The sequence below is a fragment of the Megalopta genalis genome, chromosome 7 (genome assembly GCF_051020955.1).
Source record: "Megalopta genalis isolate 19385.01 chromosome 7, iyMegGena1_principal, whole genome shotgun sequence".
NCBI classification, from domain to species: domain Eukaryota; kingdom Metazoa; phylum Arthropoda; class Insecta; order Hymenoptera; family Halictidae; genus Megalopta; species Megalopta genalis.
The window spans coordinates 9,878,308-9,895,043 of record NC_135019.1 but is presented as its reverse complement, the minus strand read 5'-3'; the positions used below and the strand labels follow the sequence as shown (position 1 = coordinate 9,895,043).

General features: G+C 40.0%; 1 protein-coding gene across 1 annotated transcript in view; it reads left to right on the top strand.

Moving 5' to 3' along the window:
- The first annotated feature begins 1,251 nt into the window (after positions 1–1,251).
- Positions 1,252–16,736, top strand: part of LOC117229080 (neurotrimin) — a 252,385-nt gene continuing 236,900 nt past the window's right edge. Inside the window, exon 1 of the mRNA XM_033485220.2 lies at positions 1,252–1,409. Coding sequence (XP_033341111.2) covers positions 1,286–1,409 — 124 coding nt within the window. The 5' untranslated portion in view covers positions 1,252–1,285. The remainder of the gene's footprint in view (positions 1,410–16,736) is intronic.

Sequence of the window (16,736 nt, the reverse complement as noted above, 5' to 3'; positions counted from 1 at the left end):
TGAAACAAGGGCAGACAGAAAATATGAATACAAGATATCATCGCGTACTATGCATGACGATAAAGAGCAGAAAATACACGGGTGGGACAAAATTATGAGTATACGAAAGATAAACATAAAAATCTATCTCGCTTCTTGAAAGTTCTAGGCTGTAATTTGAAGAATTGTATCTTTCAATTATATTGTATTTCAATTACATTCTATTTCAATTACATTGTAATTCAAGTATAGTGCAATTCAATTACATTCTATTTCGATTACATTGTAATTCAAGTATATTGCAATTCAATTACATTGTAATTCAAGTATATTGCAATTCAATTACATTCTAATTCAAGTATATTGCAATTCAAGTATATTGCAATTCAATTACATTCTAATTCAAGTATATTGCAATTCAATTACATTGCAATTCAATTACATTCTATTTCAATTACATTGTAATTCAGGTATATTGCAATTCAATTACATCACAATTCAATTACATTCTATTTCAATTACATTGTAATTCAAGTATATTGCAATTCAATTACATTCTATTTCAATTACATTCTATTTCAATTACATTGTAATTCAAGTACATTGCAATTCAATTACGTCGCAATTCAATTACACCGTATTTGAATCATACCAGTGATTAAAATAATTAGCGATTGAATTAACCGGAACATTTGAAGTATGTAATCGAGTTAACGCGACTCTGAAGTAAGCTTGTCGTCGAAAATGTGAACCACCCTGATGGCAAGCAACAAGGATTCGAAATACCCTATCAGATTCTCAGAAGCTAGAACATCAACGAACGCTCAAACGAACATTTGTTCCCGGACTTAGTTCTCTGTTTGCAACGCGATGCATCATCGGGACTGCATCCCCGAAGAGTGTCGCACCCTGCGCCCCTCGAAGCCACCCGGACCAGCGAGCGACTCGCCGACGAAAGATGGCACAGAGAGAGAGAGAGCGTTCTACAGGTGCTTCGACCGGTTAACAAGCAAGCAGAGCGTTTGCTTGAAACGCGGCCCGGCGCAGCGATAATTAATCGTCACCTATTGATAAGAGATAAGTGAGTGGGATTAAGAGAGCGTCGCGGCACGAGAGGCGGCGAGGTGTGCAGAGGGGTTGTGTCAGGGGTAAGTTGAAGAGTTAGAAACCCATGAGCCCCGGTGCGCACGCGTGTGGCGGGAATGGGAAGGGTGGGGGAAAGGGAAACATGCTCACGGAGTTCGCGCTCGGCGAAACCCTCAGTCGGGATGCCGGTCGCGTATCCTGCCGTCGATTTGGTACCGTGATGATCAGTGAACGTGTGAAGTGTGTTCTGGGGACCACCGAGAACCGGTCGCGGTTCCTGACCACGGTTTTCCTAATTACGGTGTTTACCAGGAGTGCCTGGACCGACAACTCCACCGGTTCCGGTGAGTGGGAAATTCCTTAAATTGCGATCGGATCGGTGAACGTGCGGCGCCGATTTGGCGGCAAAAATCCGCAATGGTGGCCGTTTAGTGGTCCGGGGATCGTTTTGGTCAGGTAATCGTAACGGTTTGTCTTCGGCTAGGTGACCAAGTGATAAATACCGAGTGAAAGTGATTTATCAGAAAGCTTAGCCTCGGAGGCTAAGCGCCGGTCTAAATGGCGAGAGGACGGGATGCGGCTATACTAATGGGGCAAGACAAGCGACCACTAAGCGGGCACCTCTGCGTTTCCTAGGGTTACTGGCGGCGGACTCGCGGACGGAGGACTGTTCCGAGAAGTTGATCGTATATCGTTCGAATCGGTGCCACGTTCGGCATCTTTCTGGTGGGCAGTTTACGATGGAAGTATGTGACTCCGACGCGGACCTTTAATGGCACCTTAGGATCTCGCAACGGATCGATTTTCTGTATGCTGACTTTTCTTTCTTTTATTGCAATTTTAATCGCAAACGCGAAGCTTCTTTGATCGTTTCTCAGAACGATTTTTACGGTGTCCGTAGACAAATCTCAGAATTGGTCCTGGTAAACAGGGTGCGATTTTAGGATACGTGTTCGACGTATGCAAAATGAAAAGTTTACGTGCCAACGATATCGTTGATAATTTGTAAAATATATTTATGTATGGGAAGAAACGATTTCATCTCCTACATGCGTTACCGTGTATTATGCACTGCAATTCCGTTAACAATTATGTTTGGTGCAAATTGCTCTGAATCTTCATTGTTCGGACATTATTATTTATAGATTTGGTTGGTTGTTCGAGGGTTGAGAACGTTGTCCTTGGTACCAGTTGAAAGTTTTATGCAATCCTCTTGATACATAATTTATTGATATACTTTGTGGCGATGGGTGGGGATAAGGAATATTTTGTTTGAACGGAAAACAGATACCTCCTTGAACTTACCTAGTTCTGTTCGCGTTTCTAGAACCAGCTTCTTCGTCTTCCTCATTATATATATTTAGCCGAATCTCAATGCTATTGTTAATCTCGTCTCCTTTCCATGTGAAAGCATTACATTGTTTTTATTATCAATATCCTTGGAAAGTTTAATAAATTGAGATCTTCCCATTGTTGAATTAAAGTGGAGCTTTTCTTCTATGACGATTCTAATGCCACTTCCTCGTAGCTATCATTTGCTAATACTTATTATCAATGTCTTCGCTAAAAGTTCGATGAATTCAGAACCTTTCGAGGATTTTTTTGTACATTTAGCAACACTTGGTTACTATTTCTAGGAAGAAATTCATAATTCTTTATAAAACGCATACATTGACGAAGTCTAACAGCGTTTTCATTTCATTTTCACACTGATTTTCTTCAATTCTAGAATCTTTTTAAGATGCGAAGGAACGTATAAATAAACGATGTACAACAGAACGTTTATTGTTTCTTTTAAACGACGAGTAATCTTTCAGTTAATGAAGGAAACATTTTCGTATTTCTAGTCTTTTTTAAAATGCAACGAAACGTATGAATAAACGAGGTCTAGCAAGCATTTTTATCTTATTTTCACGATGGTTTTTACTCGACGGGAAAAAGTTTTCTTTGAATCTAGCATTTCTTAAAATGCAAAGAAAGGAAGTCCAAAACATTTTCATATATCTTTTTTTAAACGTTGCGTAATCTTTTAGTCGACGAAGAAAATTTTTCTTTCACTCTGGTATTTTTTTACAACGACATACGAAACCGAAAATTCGCAGAAAGATCCGCAGTCTAGCTATCACCATCAATATTCTTAGTCAATTTGCCGAATTCAGAAAATTCCATACTTGGACCGAGACAGTGCATTCTGGTTTTCTCTCCGAGGATTCTGGCAGCGCTTCTTCCGTCCGTAGCTCCATGGGATGGGTCAGAACGACCCCCATATTCATCGAGGAAGGGTAAAAATTCGAATCACTGATTTCGTCGCTCCGCCGTCATGCTACTGCCGCACGTGGCCAGTGGTATGTGTGATATTTCAACGATTTCGACAATGTTCTCGAACTATGCCTTCGCGTTGCAACGATTTCACACCACCGTGCGAAAATATTTGCCTTCCCGGCGAGAAAGGACGGACGCGGTCGAGTAGTTCGCGCTGTCGAGATTAACGCATGTAACGGCATGAAAATGGTGCGCGAACGTAAAGTCGCGGGCCGTTTTTGTTTTCTATGGTTCTCTATGCCTGTGAAACTGTGATTACCGAAGTTAAGTGGCGAAATATTTTTTGACCACTCGCGTCCGCGGATAGAATTGCCAGGTTTTTACCATTCCGCGCGGCGATGCATCGATGGACCGCCGCGGCTTTTAAAAAGGGAATTGCGTTTTTACGGTGATTGCATCGATACGGCCGCGGGGAAAAAAAAGCGAATGTAAACACGCTCGAAGGGAATTTCGATGACATTCATTAAAACCATGACTTCTACGTTTGATGTCCGGTCATCGCATAAATCGCCGCACCAGCGTTTCGCATCGTTTCGGGAATTCACGTCGCCGAATCGGTCCGCTCGGTGCGTTTACAATGCTTTTGAACCAGGTGTTAGGACAGCCTCGATCCTAATGGGCACTTTGTCGAGTTTACTCAAGCTTGAACACCGCGCCGGCACAAAACTTTCGATATTCAAAAGATGCGATAATCTTTTCTCTTTCGGAATCCGATGTACTCTCGCTGACGTATTCGAACTATTCGTCGAATTATGAAATTATGCTAAAATTTCGTTGCGACATTTAAAAAATCAAGGTATCTTTCGTAAATACTATACTTACTTATAATATAAATATAATATAATAATAATATAAATATAAATAGTATACTACTGTATAGCATACTACTATACTACTAATAGTATACTAATAGTATACTACTATTCTACTAATAGTATACTAATAGTATACTACTATACTTATGCGAAAGAATGTCTCATGTGGCATTTTAAAATCAGAGTATCGTTTGTTCATTGAACTGCTAAATTATGCTAACGAGTATCCTTTGCGATGTTGGATGTAGCGATCAGTTATTTAGAAACAAGCGCAGATTCGCAGAAACTTGTTTCTCTTACGATATCATGAAAATTTGAATTGATTCGACGCGTTTAACCCTTTACGCTCGAAGCCAATATAACTGTAAATCTAAAATAATTTCTTTCACTTATAGTATTTCCATTTTACATGACAAAGTGCGTTTTGTGCATATGAAATTGAGTCTCGCGTTGACACGACAGTTACACTTTTAACAATTTTTTAAATCTAGACTTTGTTATATTATTTTGGAACGTGATATAACAATTTTAGTGGCCCCCCAAAGATTCTATTAACGCATTTAGTCAGGCAAAGCATTCATTTTTGATTTAAGTATTCGTAATAAATAGCGTTCGTCGAAGTTTGCAACAATGGAACCTTAAAAACGGTGTTAAAAGTGTTGTTACATTTTTATCAATTTTTTGTTCGTCGAATAATCAGAATTCTGTTAGATCTCAGAAAATGTTGACGTTGCATACAAATCCGCAGCATGATAATCACATTTAAACGATAGAAATTATCAGTGGCCCATTATGCGCACTGATTCAGGCAGAACAATGTGCGCTTCCTGTACGCGGAGCGTAGATTTCATGCACGTATTATGGTCCACTGTCTCAAAGAAAGATTGTATCTAGGATTATGGTACATTGGCGGTCAGAATGGCTGTCCATTCTACCTCGATCGCTCCGGAGCCGTAACGTTTGGATGACGGGAGCCTGACGGACGTCTATTGTGATCGTCGACGCAGATCCCTGGCTTCGAAAAACAGCTTGCATCAAATACATATTAAATACATTTGCTCGGATTAACACGGTCGCCGGAAAATATATACGTATATAACGTACTGGACGCGGAAGTGTGTTTACGCGATACGTGATTATATACATTATAAACAATTACTAGATAGTCGTTCGAAACTGGTTTATCAAAGAGACAGATTAACTTGTTAATTAGATCATTTACCGGACATCGATATTCAACTGCACGCGATTAAGCATATTTAAAAATATGTCGGACTTATTAAGCGCGTTTATAACAGTATTGGCGCCAATTCGAATATTATGACAGTGATTAAAAAGTTATTAAAAATTAATTGCCCGATTCTCCTCGACCGTGGGAATGCGCATAAATATAACCAGATACGTAAAAAAAATATATACAAACCAGTTGACGCTGCTTAAAATAATATGACCGAGATTATAAAAATATAATTATCGGTAATTAGCTAATCTCCTAGCTATAAAGACCTACTTAAATGCAGTTGATACTGTGCCGTCCGGTGGCACCACGCTGGTTGCCATGCAAAAAGTATCTGTTGTATGCCGGTGGTACCACTTTGGTGGCATTTTAAAAAACTGAAATAATATTTGAACTATATTTCTTGGGTGTTAAAAGACAGCAAACTAACTGTAGCATTGTGCTTATTTAACTGAGAATTAAGTACGAAAATTCTTGGACGACATATCTTAATTTTAGGAATTTATATTACCGCCATCTTCGAAATTTTCTTTAAAATCTAAAATTTCCAAGCTATTATGCCGGCGTCAAACGAAAGAATCATATCTAAGATCTGCGGACGGCGTAGTGTTAATTACGCGTACAAATATCGTGAGATATTTCGTCTCGTTAGAAACGTGTGCACGGATCGTTATGGCAGGAATTATACGAATGCAGTAAATACATGATACAGATACCGGATTGAAACATTTCCTATTTAGAAAGCGAGTGGATCACACGATGGTAATTGGCTCGTCTTCCTAGGTCAACAGGTTAAATTTCTATTAACGATATTTACCGAAGTTAACTGGATCTGTTCCGACGCCGCGAATGCGGTGATCATCGCTGCTCAAGGTTGTTTTGTGCGTCTCGCTCGTGATATGTTGCTCGCAATGTATACACTCGCTAGAAATGTAGTCCCGGCATTGTTATCGGCGAACACGATCACGTGCATTTTCGAGATTTCGCCCGGAATCGCGTATACAGCCTGCGGAAATCTCGCTATGCGCGCTGCGCGCCTTACCATACGTTTCACCCTAACTGCTTTTTCCTGCAACAAGATCTACCGGTTCCCTTTTATACCGATGTTTAGCGCCCGATCTCTTATTCTACCTTTTTCCAGCCTTAACACGCGGTTTTCGCGAACTATATTCCGGTTGTCCTGCCCCGAAATTGCATTCACCCTTTAACACACCGGCGGCGGCGGCCTTTTTCTTTACAATTATAAAGCCCGCGGCCATTCACAGTTTTATTTATGAATTCTTTCAGGTATTAGGTTGGAAACTATGAAACGGGCGTTGAATGATGTAAATCGCGTTTTGTTTCCATCTGGTTTCGGAGAAAAATAAAATAAGAATAGGATACAAACACCAAAAAGAAATTTTACGAAATGAGAGTAAGAAGAATACCTTTAAAATATATAAATAAAAATATCGAGCGCACATCACAATGAACACAGTCGCAGCTGAACACAGCCTAAACAAAAACGTCCGTTTCATAGTTTCCAACCTACATTCTCTGAACCGATCGTTCTTTCAGCTATTTTCAACGTAACCGTTCGTCTAATTTGTTCGTTACAAATTATGCGAATCGGATAGCGGCTCGTTGTAGTCTCATTGCAGATAGACCCGGACAAAGGGTGTGCGCCGTCAGAGCGTTGTATCTTTTGCTGTTGGAATTTTTTGGACTTTCTGGAATTAACTCGTGGCCTTCGTTCTACGGCAAATTTTATTTCGGAAAGCAATCGACAATTTTTGAAAATTATTACATCAGAGATTTTGCGACATCCAAGTCGTGAGATTCGATTAATAATTTTAGTTGCTTAATATCGTTCGTTTCTTTAGAATTATCGACGAGAAGAGAGCAGAGGCGTTTCAATTAAGTTAATCAAAGACTGCATTGAGAACGTACAATACAATGCTTCTGCCAGCAAGGTTTTACGCAAAGATTTTAACGAAGTCACAGTTGAAGGGTGTACATATTGAAAGCGCATGATTCAATTAACACGTTGAATGCCACGCCGGTTTTACAGAAATTGTCCGTGGCGCCACGATGAATTTTCTTTTATGCGATACGTATAATGTTGAAATATTATCTGCAACAGATAAGTTACAGTGTATAACCATGTTCGACATGTTAATTGCGACAGGGGTCACTGTTTGAATCGACGATGGTAATAATACAAAATTTTAGATATTGACATTTGTTTGAAATTATATATATTCCTATCAATTTGGGCGCGCCGGTCACCGGTGGCCCCCATGGCGTCACCGCCAAGTTAAGTGCCGGTCACCGGTGACCCCCGTGGCATTCAACGTATTAATATACAATTTAATAAAGACTATCAAAGGATACATCCTTCTTGATCGGCTAGCTGTTTTCGAGGAGTACACCCGTCGCGGAGAAATGGCAAAACTTTCTGTCGCGACGAGTACACTCTTCGGAAACAGCTGTCCGATTAACGTGATCATCGGCTGCCCTGGGTCGTTATAATTATTATCTAGGTCCATCTAATTATTAATTCCATGTATGCGGAATTAATATGTCTATTATTTGTCTTACGATTTCTTTCGCGATCGACGTGATTAGAACCACGGGCAAATGTATTCGGTCACCTTTTAAAACGTAATAACTCTTTCAAAGCTCGACTAAACGACTTGAATATTAACCATGTTTGACATGTTAATTGCGACGGGGATCACAGTTTGAATCGACGATGGTAATAATACAAAATTTTAGATATTGACATTTGTTTCAAATTATATATATTCCTATCAATTTGGGCGCGCCGGTCACCGGTGGCCCCCATGGCGTCACCGCCAAGTTAAGAGCCGGTCACCGGTGACCCTCGTGGCATTCAACGTGTTAATATAAAAGCAAACGCAACGGTACGAAGAAAATTGGATTTAAGGATCCCGATTTTATCGAACTCATGCGAGAAAGTCTATAGGATACGGTTTGCACGGTAAAATTAGTAAAGTGATTTCAGTAGTTCAGCAGTGCGTCGAACGATCCAGCAGTGGTTCGAACGATCGTTCACGAAGAAAAATCATGTACGCAGCGGAGGATCGCAAGTAGGAACGTTATTCTTTAATAAAAGTTAAATACGTAAAAGTTAAATTAACTCTAAATCCGGCACGTTCCGCTTAGATTTAAGCCGGGATCGTAGTCCGGAGTTTGGCGGGCTTGCTGTCCCCTCGCAGAGTGTAAATAACGTAAGAAAGTTCTCGCGGGCTCATACAAATTTTGATATGACCGTTGACACGTTGCGCGTTACGCGAAATTACGGAGGAATTTACTTGCCGCGACGCGGGTTACACGCGATTAGAATAATTAGAAGTATTGATTCTTTTTAACGCGAATTCGAGACTGCCTTCGCAAGTCGGAAGAACGGCTGCCTTTTCATTATACGGTCGACCTCGTCAAAGGGCTCATTTGCATAAATATCCTTATGCTACTGCCGGCAATTATTCGGTTAAGGAACAACGAAGGAATTCAATTCGGTCTTCCTAGTTTACGGGTTCGTAAATGTTTGAACATTTACGATTTTTCTGAGAAAAAGAAGTGAATTTATTATTCTAATCGAAACAGCCGAATTTCGCTTATCGATCGACTGCGGATTTTAGGCATTTATTACAACGATGAGCATTTGAGAATGGAAAGAGTAGAATCGAAGACACAAGAAGAATATAAAAATATTATCGCATTACTTTTCCTCTATTAACATCGTTAAAAGAAGAGATACATATTTTTATCTAACTTTTGTTTTCTAACATGGACGAGGAAAATTTTTATTTTGCATAAAGATTCACAGTCTACTTTATTCAAAGATTGTCTTTAATTTGTCTGGCAATTGTGGTAGCAACGAAGAAGTTCTAATTACAATAACACACACACACATCTCGGTTCTGTTTGCATAATAATTTGACTAATAATTTCATCGCTATCGATTCGTACAGTAAATTATATTGCACACGAGTTTCTTTAGATCGAGCCGATTATATGGTAAACGTATTTGGACAAACGAGAATTGTAATATCGGAGGAGGAGGAGGAGGAGGAGGAGGAGGAGGAGGAGGAGGAGGAGATAATCGAAGTTCTACCGTAGATTCAGCGAAATGTGCGAACGGTTACGGCTGACAATGGCGACGTATAATTTCATCGGAACCGTAAAAACGGTATTTGTCGGGCGATAATTGCGGGTTGTTATTAAAAACGCGTTTACCGTCACGGTTAATGAAACAAGCGCGCGCGCGCGCGCGCTGTTCCGAGGCGATAGTAAAATTTTCATGACGCTAGCGTATTAACGAATTTATTAATGTGTCGCGCGGCGTGGAAAAGCGTTCAGCGATTGTTCACGGGAAATTAACGGGACTTAATGATACGATTAAAATCCACCGGCACAACTGTATAATTGTATTACACGATATAATATTCCGAATCTCTGGCGGACGGGGTTAGTGTTCCCCGGTAATTGTAGGTAGAGGTTCCCGGGCATTAAGTAAATTGCGACCCGGGCGGGAGAAAGAAAATCGAGCATAATGCGTGTGCCCTAAACGGCGTGCCTATTATGCGATAGTTTATAGTGGCCGTGCGAGCCCGCACGACACTCTAATATTAAACGGACGACAACGAAATTATTTGACTGGTAGTTTATTCCTCGCATGCTACAAACCCATTCCGCGGGGCAACGGTGCACACCGTGTGGCAGAAGCGTGCATGCAAAATGAGAGGAGGCCATCAGTCTGATTCAGCCTATCGGCAATTTCACAAATTCAAGTCCGCGCAGAGAGTATTATCAATCGGAATCTAATTCATACAAACGTATACAACCGTTACGCTCCACGAATTTCCGCGGGCACACTCGATTGAAACAAACGGCACCTATTATGTTTGCTCGGGCAATAAGATTTCACTGCGGTGACAGATTCCGCTGTTAGGATATACTTTATGGCTTCAGATATTTCTCCCCGTAACCAGGAAAATTCTTTCGAGAATTCAGAATTATGATTAGATGCAGATTTATTGTCCGCCGCGAGAACTGCATTTTTAACATCGCCTTGAAGCCGCGATAAAGTCGCGCGCAGTGCGATGGTTGGAATTGCGCTGTTGCGGGATTTTACGCGAAATAACGGACTAATTACGAAATAGAGGAACTGCGTGTACATCGATCTCGTTCTTCAATGATTTTAATTAGTCGAGAACGATGCAACAGGGTTTTTAAACTCTTTCTTACTGTTCCGTATTTAGTCTATTCATTTTCGATGCATAAAATCCGCAATCTAGTAACGTTATATCATAAATAATTTTCCTTATAGCACGTCAAATATATTTATTAATGATATTAAGAACATTTACAGTCAGCTTTCACGTACAAATAATATTTTCCTGTAAAGATCATTTTCTTCAGGTTCTTCGAAATCACTGATGTTTTTCGTGCACGCGCATGTTTTTAATAATGATGAAATTATTCGAGAAACTTGCATAAATAGAATTTTCAATGAAAGTCGAGCCACACTGAATTCTTATTATTTTTGTGTAAATTATCCACCATGATTTTAACAGCTTGTGATTACCCATTGCAAGCATCGTACGATCCCTTTAAATACCAAAATCGATGTTAACCGATGAAATTCGTTCACCACAAACAAATTTAAAGCACGTTTTTACGACACTAAATACCAAAAATCGTTACTATGGTCCGATTATCAGCGCGAGTCACGGTCAGGATTAACGTATGATGTGGAAGTACCGCGCACGATGGTTCTATTCTATTAGCATACCGAGTAGGTTAATCGAACGGTAACCTACTGCAGAGCTCTGTTAAAAGAGTAACGAATCGTTCCACAGGTTTTATATAATTTTTGCCAGGCGAGTGGCGTTGGTATAATTACCGTTCGAGTCGCTGGCGCAAGGAAAAGTTGAAATCCGGCAATCTTGAAACGTCAGTCGAGTACGGGATTGAAACATTTTCATGATAATCCTCTTGGTCGGTTCTAAATTAAGCTGAAACACATCTCGCAGCAGCACTTCAGCACGCTGTCAAATGCAAATACCTACGCGTTCTTGTACGGTAACGCAGAGTTGCCACTGCGTTGAAGGAACCTCTAGCATGCTTGAAGAGACAGGCGGCACAATGGCGTGCGTGACAACGTAACCTTTCAATCAACATCCTTCATGTCTCTTTGTTCATTCGATCTTATATCCGATCTCTATTCACGTGGCTGACGCGCGAACGTTTTTTTTTTTTTTTTAAGAAATACGAATTCCTGACGGTGTTCGTGAAACTCGCGAATAGACTGCGGATTTATTCATTTATGGCACTTCTGGCGCTCTAAAACTAGGTATAGTGTGCGGATCGTACGATAGAGTTTAATGAGATTCCTGCCTTTTCGGGGGCGTGATCAAAATTCTAATAGCGCGGGGGACAGTTTTCGTCGATTCTAACACCAACGCGGTCTACAAAAGTCACTTTGCATATAGGTTCTTAGACGAACTATTCCACGACTTAGGGACGTTTATTAACCCATCGGTAATATTAGTTTCTTGCCTGCTTCGAAACAGCGAACGTTGAACATCAATGGCATACCTATTCGAACGAAGGAAGTACATTAATATTCGCAAATGTATGTTTCTGTTTCATTACTTCAACATTTTCTTGTAAATAAATATAGATGTTTCTATATTTATACAGGGTGTCCCAGGTTTTAATGTTCAAACTTTGTCAGTGTATTCTATGGCACGAAGTAAGAAAAAACATAGGTCATATAGAGCTTCATTAAGAAGTTATAACAAAAGTTCAGAATAGGAATAGTAATCAACTTGCTGTTACTGCGAGCATTGGCTTGAATAGATCAGCACATGCCGTGTGTTTATGTAAGCTGTGTTTATTAATACATTTCAAAATGTGTCTACCGTTGTTGACAAATACATGATTGACATCGATCGAAGATCGAATTTATGACCGTGCGAATTTCGTTTCTATTCTCTTTCATTTCATTGAACGATTTTTTGTTATAACTTCTTAATAAAGCTCTATATGACCTATGTTTACATAACATTTTTTTCTTACTCTGTGCCATAGAATATACTGACAAAGTTTGAACATTAAAACCTGGGACACTCTGTATATAATAGATTTATAGTAGTTTCTATATCTATATGTCATTTGTTCGGAATCTAACGTTATGTGTCTCTAAAATGCAATATTATTAATCGATTATTTATTTATTTATTTATTAACGCGAACTTGGCGCGCAAAACACGTCGCGGTAGAAAAAATATTCAGCTGTTTGCAATAGATGTTAACGTTTCTAAAAATCCTATTTAAACTGCGTTATTATCGCCGTATAATGTGACATGATTCTCTTGTTTCATTTATTTATTTATTTATTTCAACATTTTAACGGGACGAACTCTTTGTGTCGTAAAAGTGACGACTATCGAACGGACGAGTAAGAAAAGGTGGACAAATGGTAACAGATGCAACTCCCTGCAATAGAGAACGACAGATTATTAGAATAGTTTCTCAATAGTTTGGCGCCTAATGGATGTTCGAGATGCAATCAAATAAAATGGGTCTGGTAATATCGGGCACGAGATGGAATCCTTGATGACTTTAAACGCGAATAAGATATCAAGTAATGTACGGCGTGTTTGAAGAGGAGAGAGTTTAAACTCGAGCACAGCAGTAAGGTGATCATAATTGAGAGAATCATAGTGGCGTAAGTCACACATTCGAAATTTGCTTCTATCTTAAAATGTAATCTATACATAGCAACGTGTTAATAAAACGACGAGTGAAATAAATGAGAAATAATAAACTAACCGAACTCTAAATTATGTTAGCAATAAATTTGATCAGCAAACGGTACGCGTATTAGTAAACAACAACACTCCTCGTTTCTCCAACTGAGAAAAATCTAACTTTCGCCACTATGATTCTAAACCGCGCAATTATGGTCGTCAAACGCCATTGGACAATCGAAATAATATTCTTTCGAGTCGAATGTGAGACGCTAGAGTAAAGGTAGAATATACAGGCTGTCCCAAAAATGTCTCGCAATCCGAAAGTAGGAGATTCTTGAGTTAATTTGAAGCAACTTTTTCCTTTGCGAAAATGCAATCCGCGGCTTCGTTTACGAGTTATTAACGAAAAACAGTGACCAATCAGAGGCGAGATCATTTGGCGCAAGACGGCCGAGCCAATGAGCGGAACTGGGCTCCGTGTACTCGTTGGCTGGGCCGTCGCGCGCCAGCCGAGCTCGCCTCTTATTGGTCAGTGTTTTTCGTTAATAACTCGTAAACGAAGCCTCGGAGAAAATTTTCGCAAAGGAAAAAGTTGCTTCAAGTGACCTTAGGAACCTCCCATTACCGGATTACGAGACATTTTCGGGACACCCTGTACATTCAGAAGGGGGTCGATGAACATCTTAAAATTACATTAGCTTTATGACAGGAGCTGCATTCAATTATTCATCGTCTCTAAAATCTAGCAGAGATAATCTTTTCCGAAAAGAGCACAGCAACAACAGCTTCTTCGGCTCTGTTGGAATATTTAAAATCGATCTATACACGAAAAGCAAGCGCACACTGCCAGGAACGACTCCATGCTCGCGCAAAACGTAAATGTTGCTCTAAAAGAACGTTTCGCTCGGCGTCTTCGCTAAAATCTACGAAATACCTTGCCTCGCTGAAAGGAAGCTACCTACATGAAATTATTAAATTATAAAGTAAAAGTACATTTAGTTCGGTTAGCAGCACCTGGGGCAACCCCTCGCGTTTCCGTTTGCAAAATAAAAAGGGGCGCAAACCGCCGGCAACGTCGCGACGGCCGAGCTGGATAAATTGCGGCCGTCACCTTTTAATTAGATCACGCGGCTAAGGTGTAATGAAGATCTCGGCTGACTCCTGTTGACAGTAAGGACGTCTGCCGGTTGCTGCGCAGTTCCCCGGGCTATATCGCACGGCCATTCAGTTGTATTATATTACAATATTATGGACTGCGCTCGAAATTTCGCCGCAGCAGCGAATATTTTCCGGCGAAAGAGGCTCGCGGCAGTATAATGCACGCAGCAGGTTTATGCGTTTGCTCACACCCCCGCGCGAAAAATGTCTCCTAAGCCGTCGCACGTACATACGTTACGCTCCTGCGAATCTATTCGCTGGCAATGTTCGCGGCTTCCCTTTACACCGTTTCAGCCAATTAGAAGTTTCGCCTTAGAATTGCATCGGTCGAAGTCGCGCGCCTTGAAATTAACATTTGCCGCGTCGACGATTTTCCGAATCGAGCGTCAGTCGCTCCGGAATGTATTCGCCCGACAGTTTCGAGTCGGTAAACAAGGATTTCCCGTGCACGTTTACAGTTGCAAAATTCTTTCAGATTTCGGTAATTGTTGCGACAGAGAGAATCCGTACGCAACGACTACTAACATTTATTTTTGAAAACGGTTTCAACCTCTGGTTCGAGTGCATCCATGCCGGGCTCAGACTGATCTGATCGCGTGTTCACTTTGATGTGCTAACGGCGAACCAATCGGACCGAGCGGATCGGCACACGCTATTCAAACCTTCATCCGCTTGATGCTCATCCGGGACGAATGCTCATTCTCAGATGAATACACGGCTTAATAAAAGGTATTGTCCGATGAAAAAATTATTCGACGGGTGACTTGCGTGCGCGTAATCGGCGCTCACCGAAAACAACGGCACTTGCGGCTGTCTAATGAAAAATCGGAACGTGTCGATGCTAGACAATTTTCATTTCCGATGAATTAATGGCAATACAATTGCAATGTAACTGCGCTATAATTGCGATGTACAGTAAATTCTCCCTAATTGACGCTCAAATTGTACAGAAAAATGGACAATTTGGGGAGAGGTGATACGTTTATTCGAGCCTTGCCGTCCGTTTTTATAGTTACCGATTGTTAACAATTATAAAAATTAGTCGCGAGGCTAGAGTAATCGTATCTCCTCTTCCCAAATTGTCCATTTTTGTGCACAATCTAAGCATCAATTAGGGAAAATTTACTATTATATTTTATTTTAATTTAGTTCTTGAACTTTGTAGAACAGAATCTACGAGATGCAAAAGGCTTGAAAAAATAATTACTAGACTGCACTAATTTGTGCATTCATTGCACGTCTATAAAATACAAGAATACGTAGATGTCAATAAAAATTAATAATATCATTATCTTGCTTACGTTTCAGTCATCGAAAGAAATATTTAGTATATTGCAAGTTCTCGAAAAATTAGAAACAAGTAATTACGATGATGAACGTGCATCGAACATAGGAGAATTTTCGGCTCCAATGAATTAACACAGTGCTCCGATTTAGCTCGATGAATTTTACAGATCGGAATCTATGAGATGCAAAAGGCTTGAAAAAATAATAACCAGACTGGAGATTTTTGCGCGTTTATTGCCGATGCGAATCTATAAAATAGCAAAATATGTTCACGTCGATCAAAATGAATAATATCTTTATCTCGCTTAAGTTTTAGCGAGCGAAAGCAATATTTAACCGTATTGCTAGTTCTAGTAAAATTAGAAACGCGTAATTATGTCGTGAACGTGCATCGAATACAGGAAAATTTTCTGCTCGAATGAATTAATTAGAGCTCTCTCTAATTTATCGGGCACGCTAAATTCGTCTACGCTCTACGAAATGCGAGAGTAATTATCGCATGCTGAGAACAGCTACTTACATTAACTGTTAGAAATTAGATTGCATTTCATGCGCGACGGAATATTAAGATTCTAGAAATTAATTCCTGTGCCGATTTGTACGTTCTATCGACGTTGATTATGTTTCGCAAAAGGTCAGTTGAAATATCATGGACTATGGTAAATCTTAGCATTCCAACTTGATGAATTTATTTAATTAATTAATGTCAAAGGTCACTCGTTAATCCATCTCTCTCTTAATTCAAGGGTGTTTCTCTTTCCATTGAGTTTCAAATTGGCTGCTACTTCGGATAGCTCGTCGCCAGGCGTTCATGTTATTGATTTCAATATTTAATTACTCTCTTGGCAGGGCTGTCTCTCAATTCCTGATGTTTTCGTTCTTAACTCCTCCGGGTCGAGCGCATTCTGTGATTCCCTTTGGAAATTTCGAAGGCTCGCTTCTTTATGGTCCTTTCTGTTTTAGTGCATCATTCACTGTTTGCAATATCATCGAGATTGACATTGTAAAATTTTGATTTGACACTTTTATGTTTCGGTCGTATTTACTTTTCTGCTCAGGGAAATAACATAAAATCAATCCTTATTT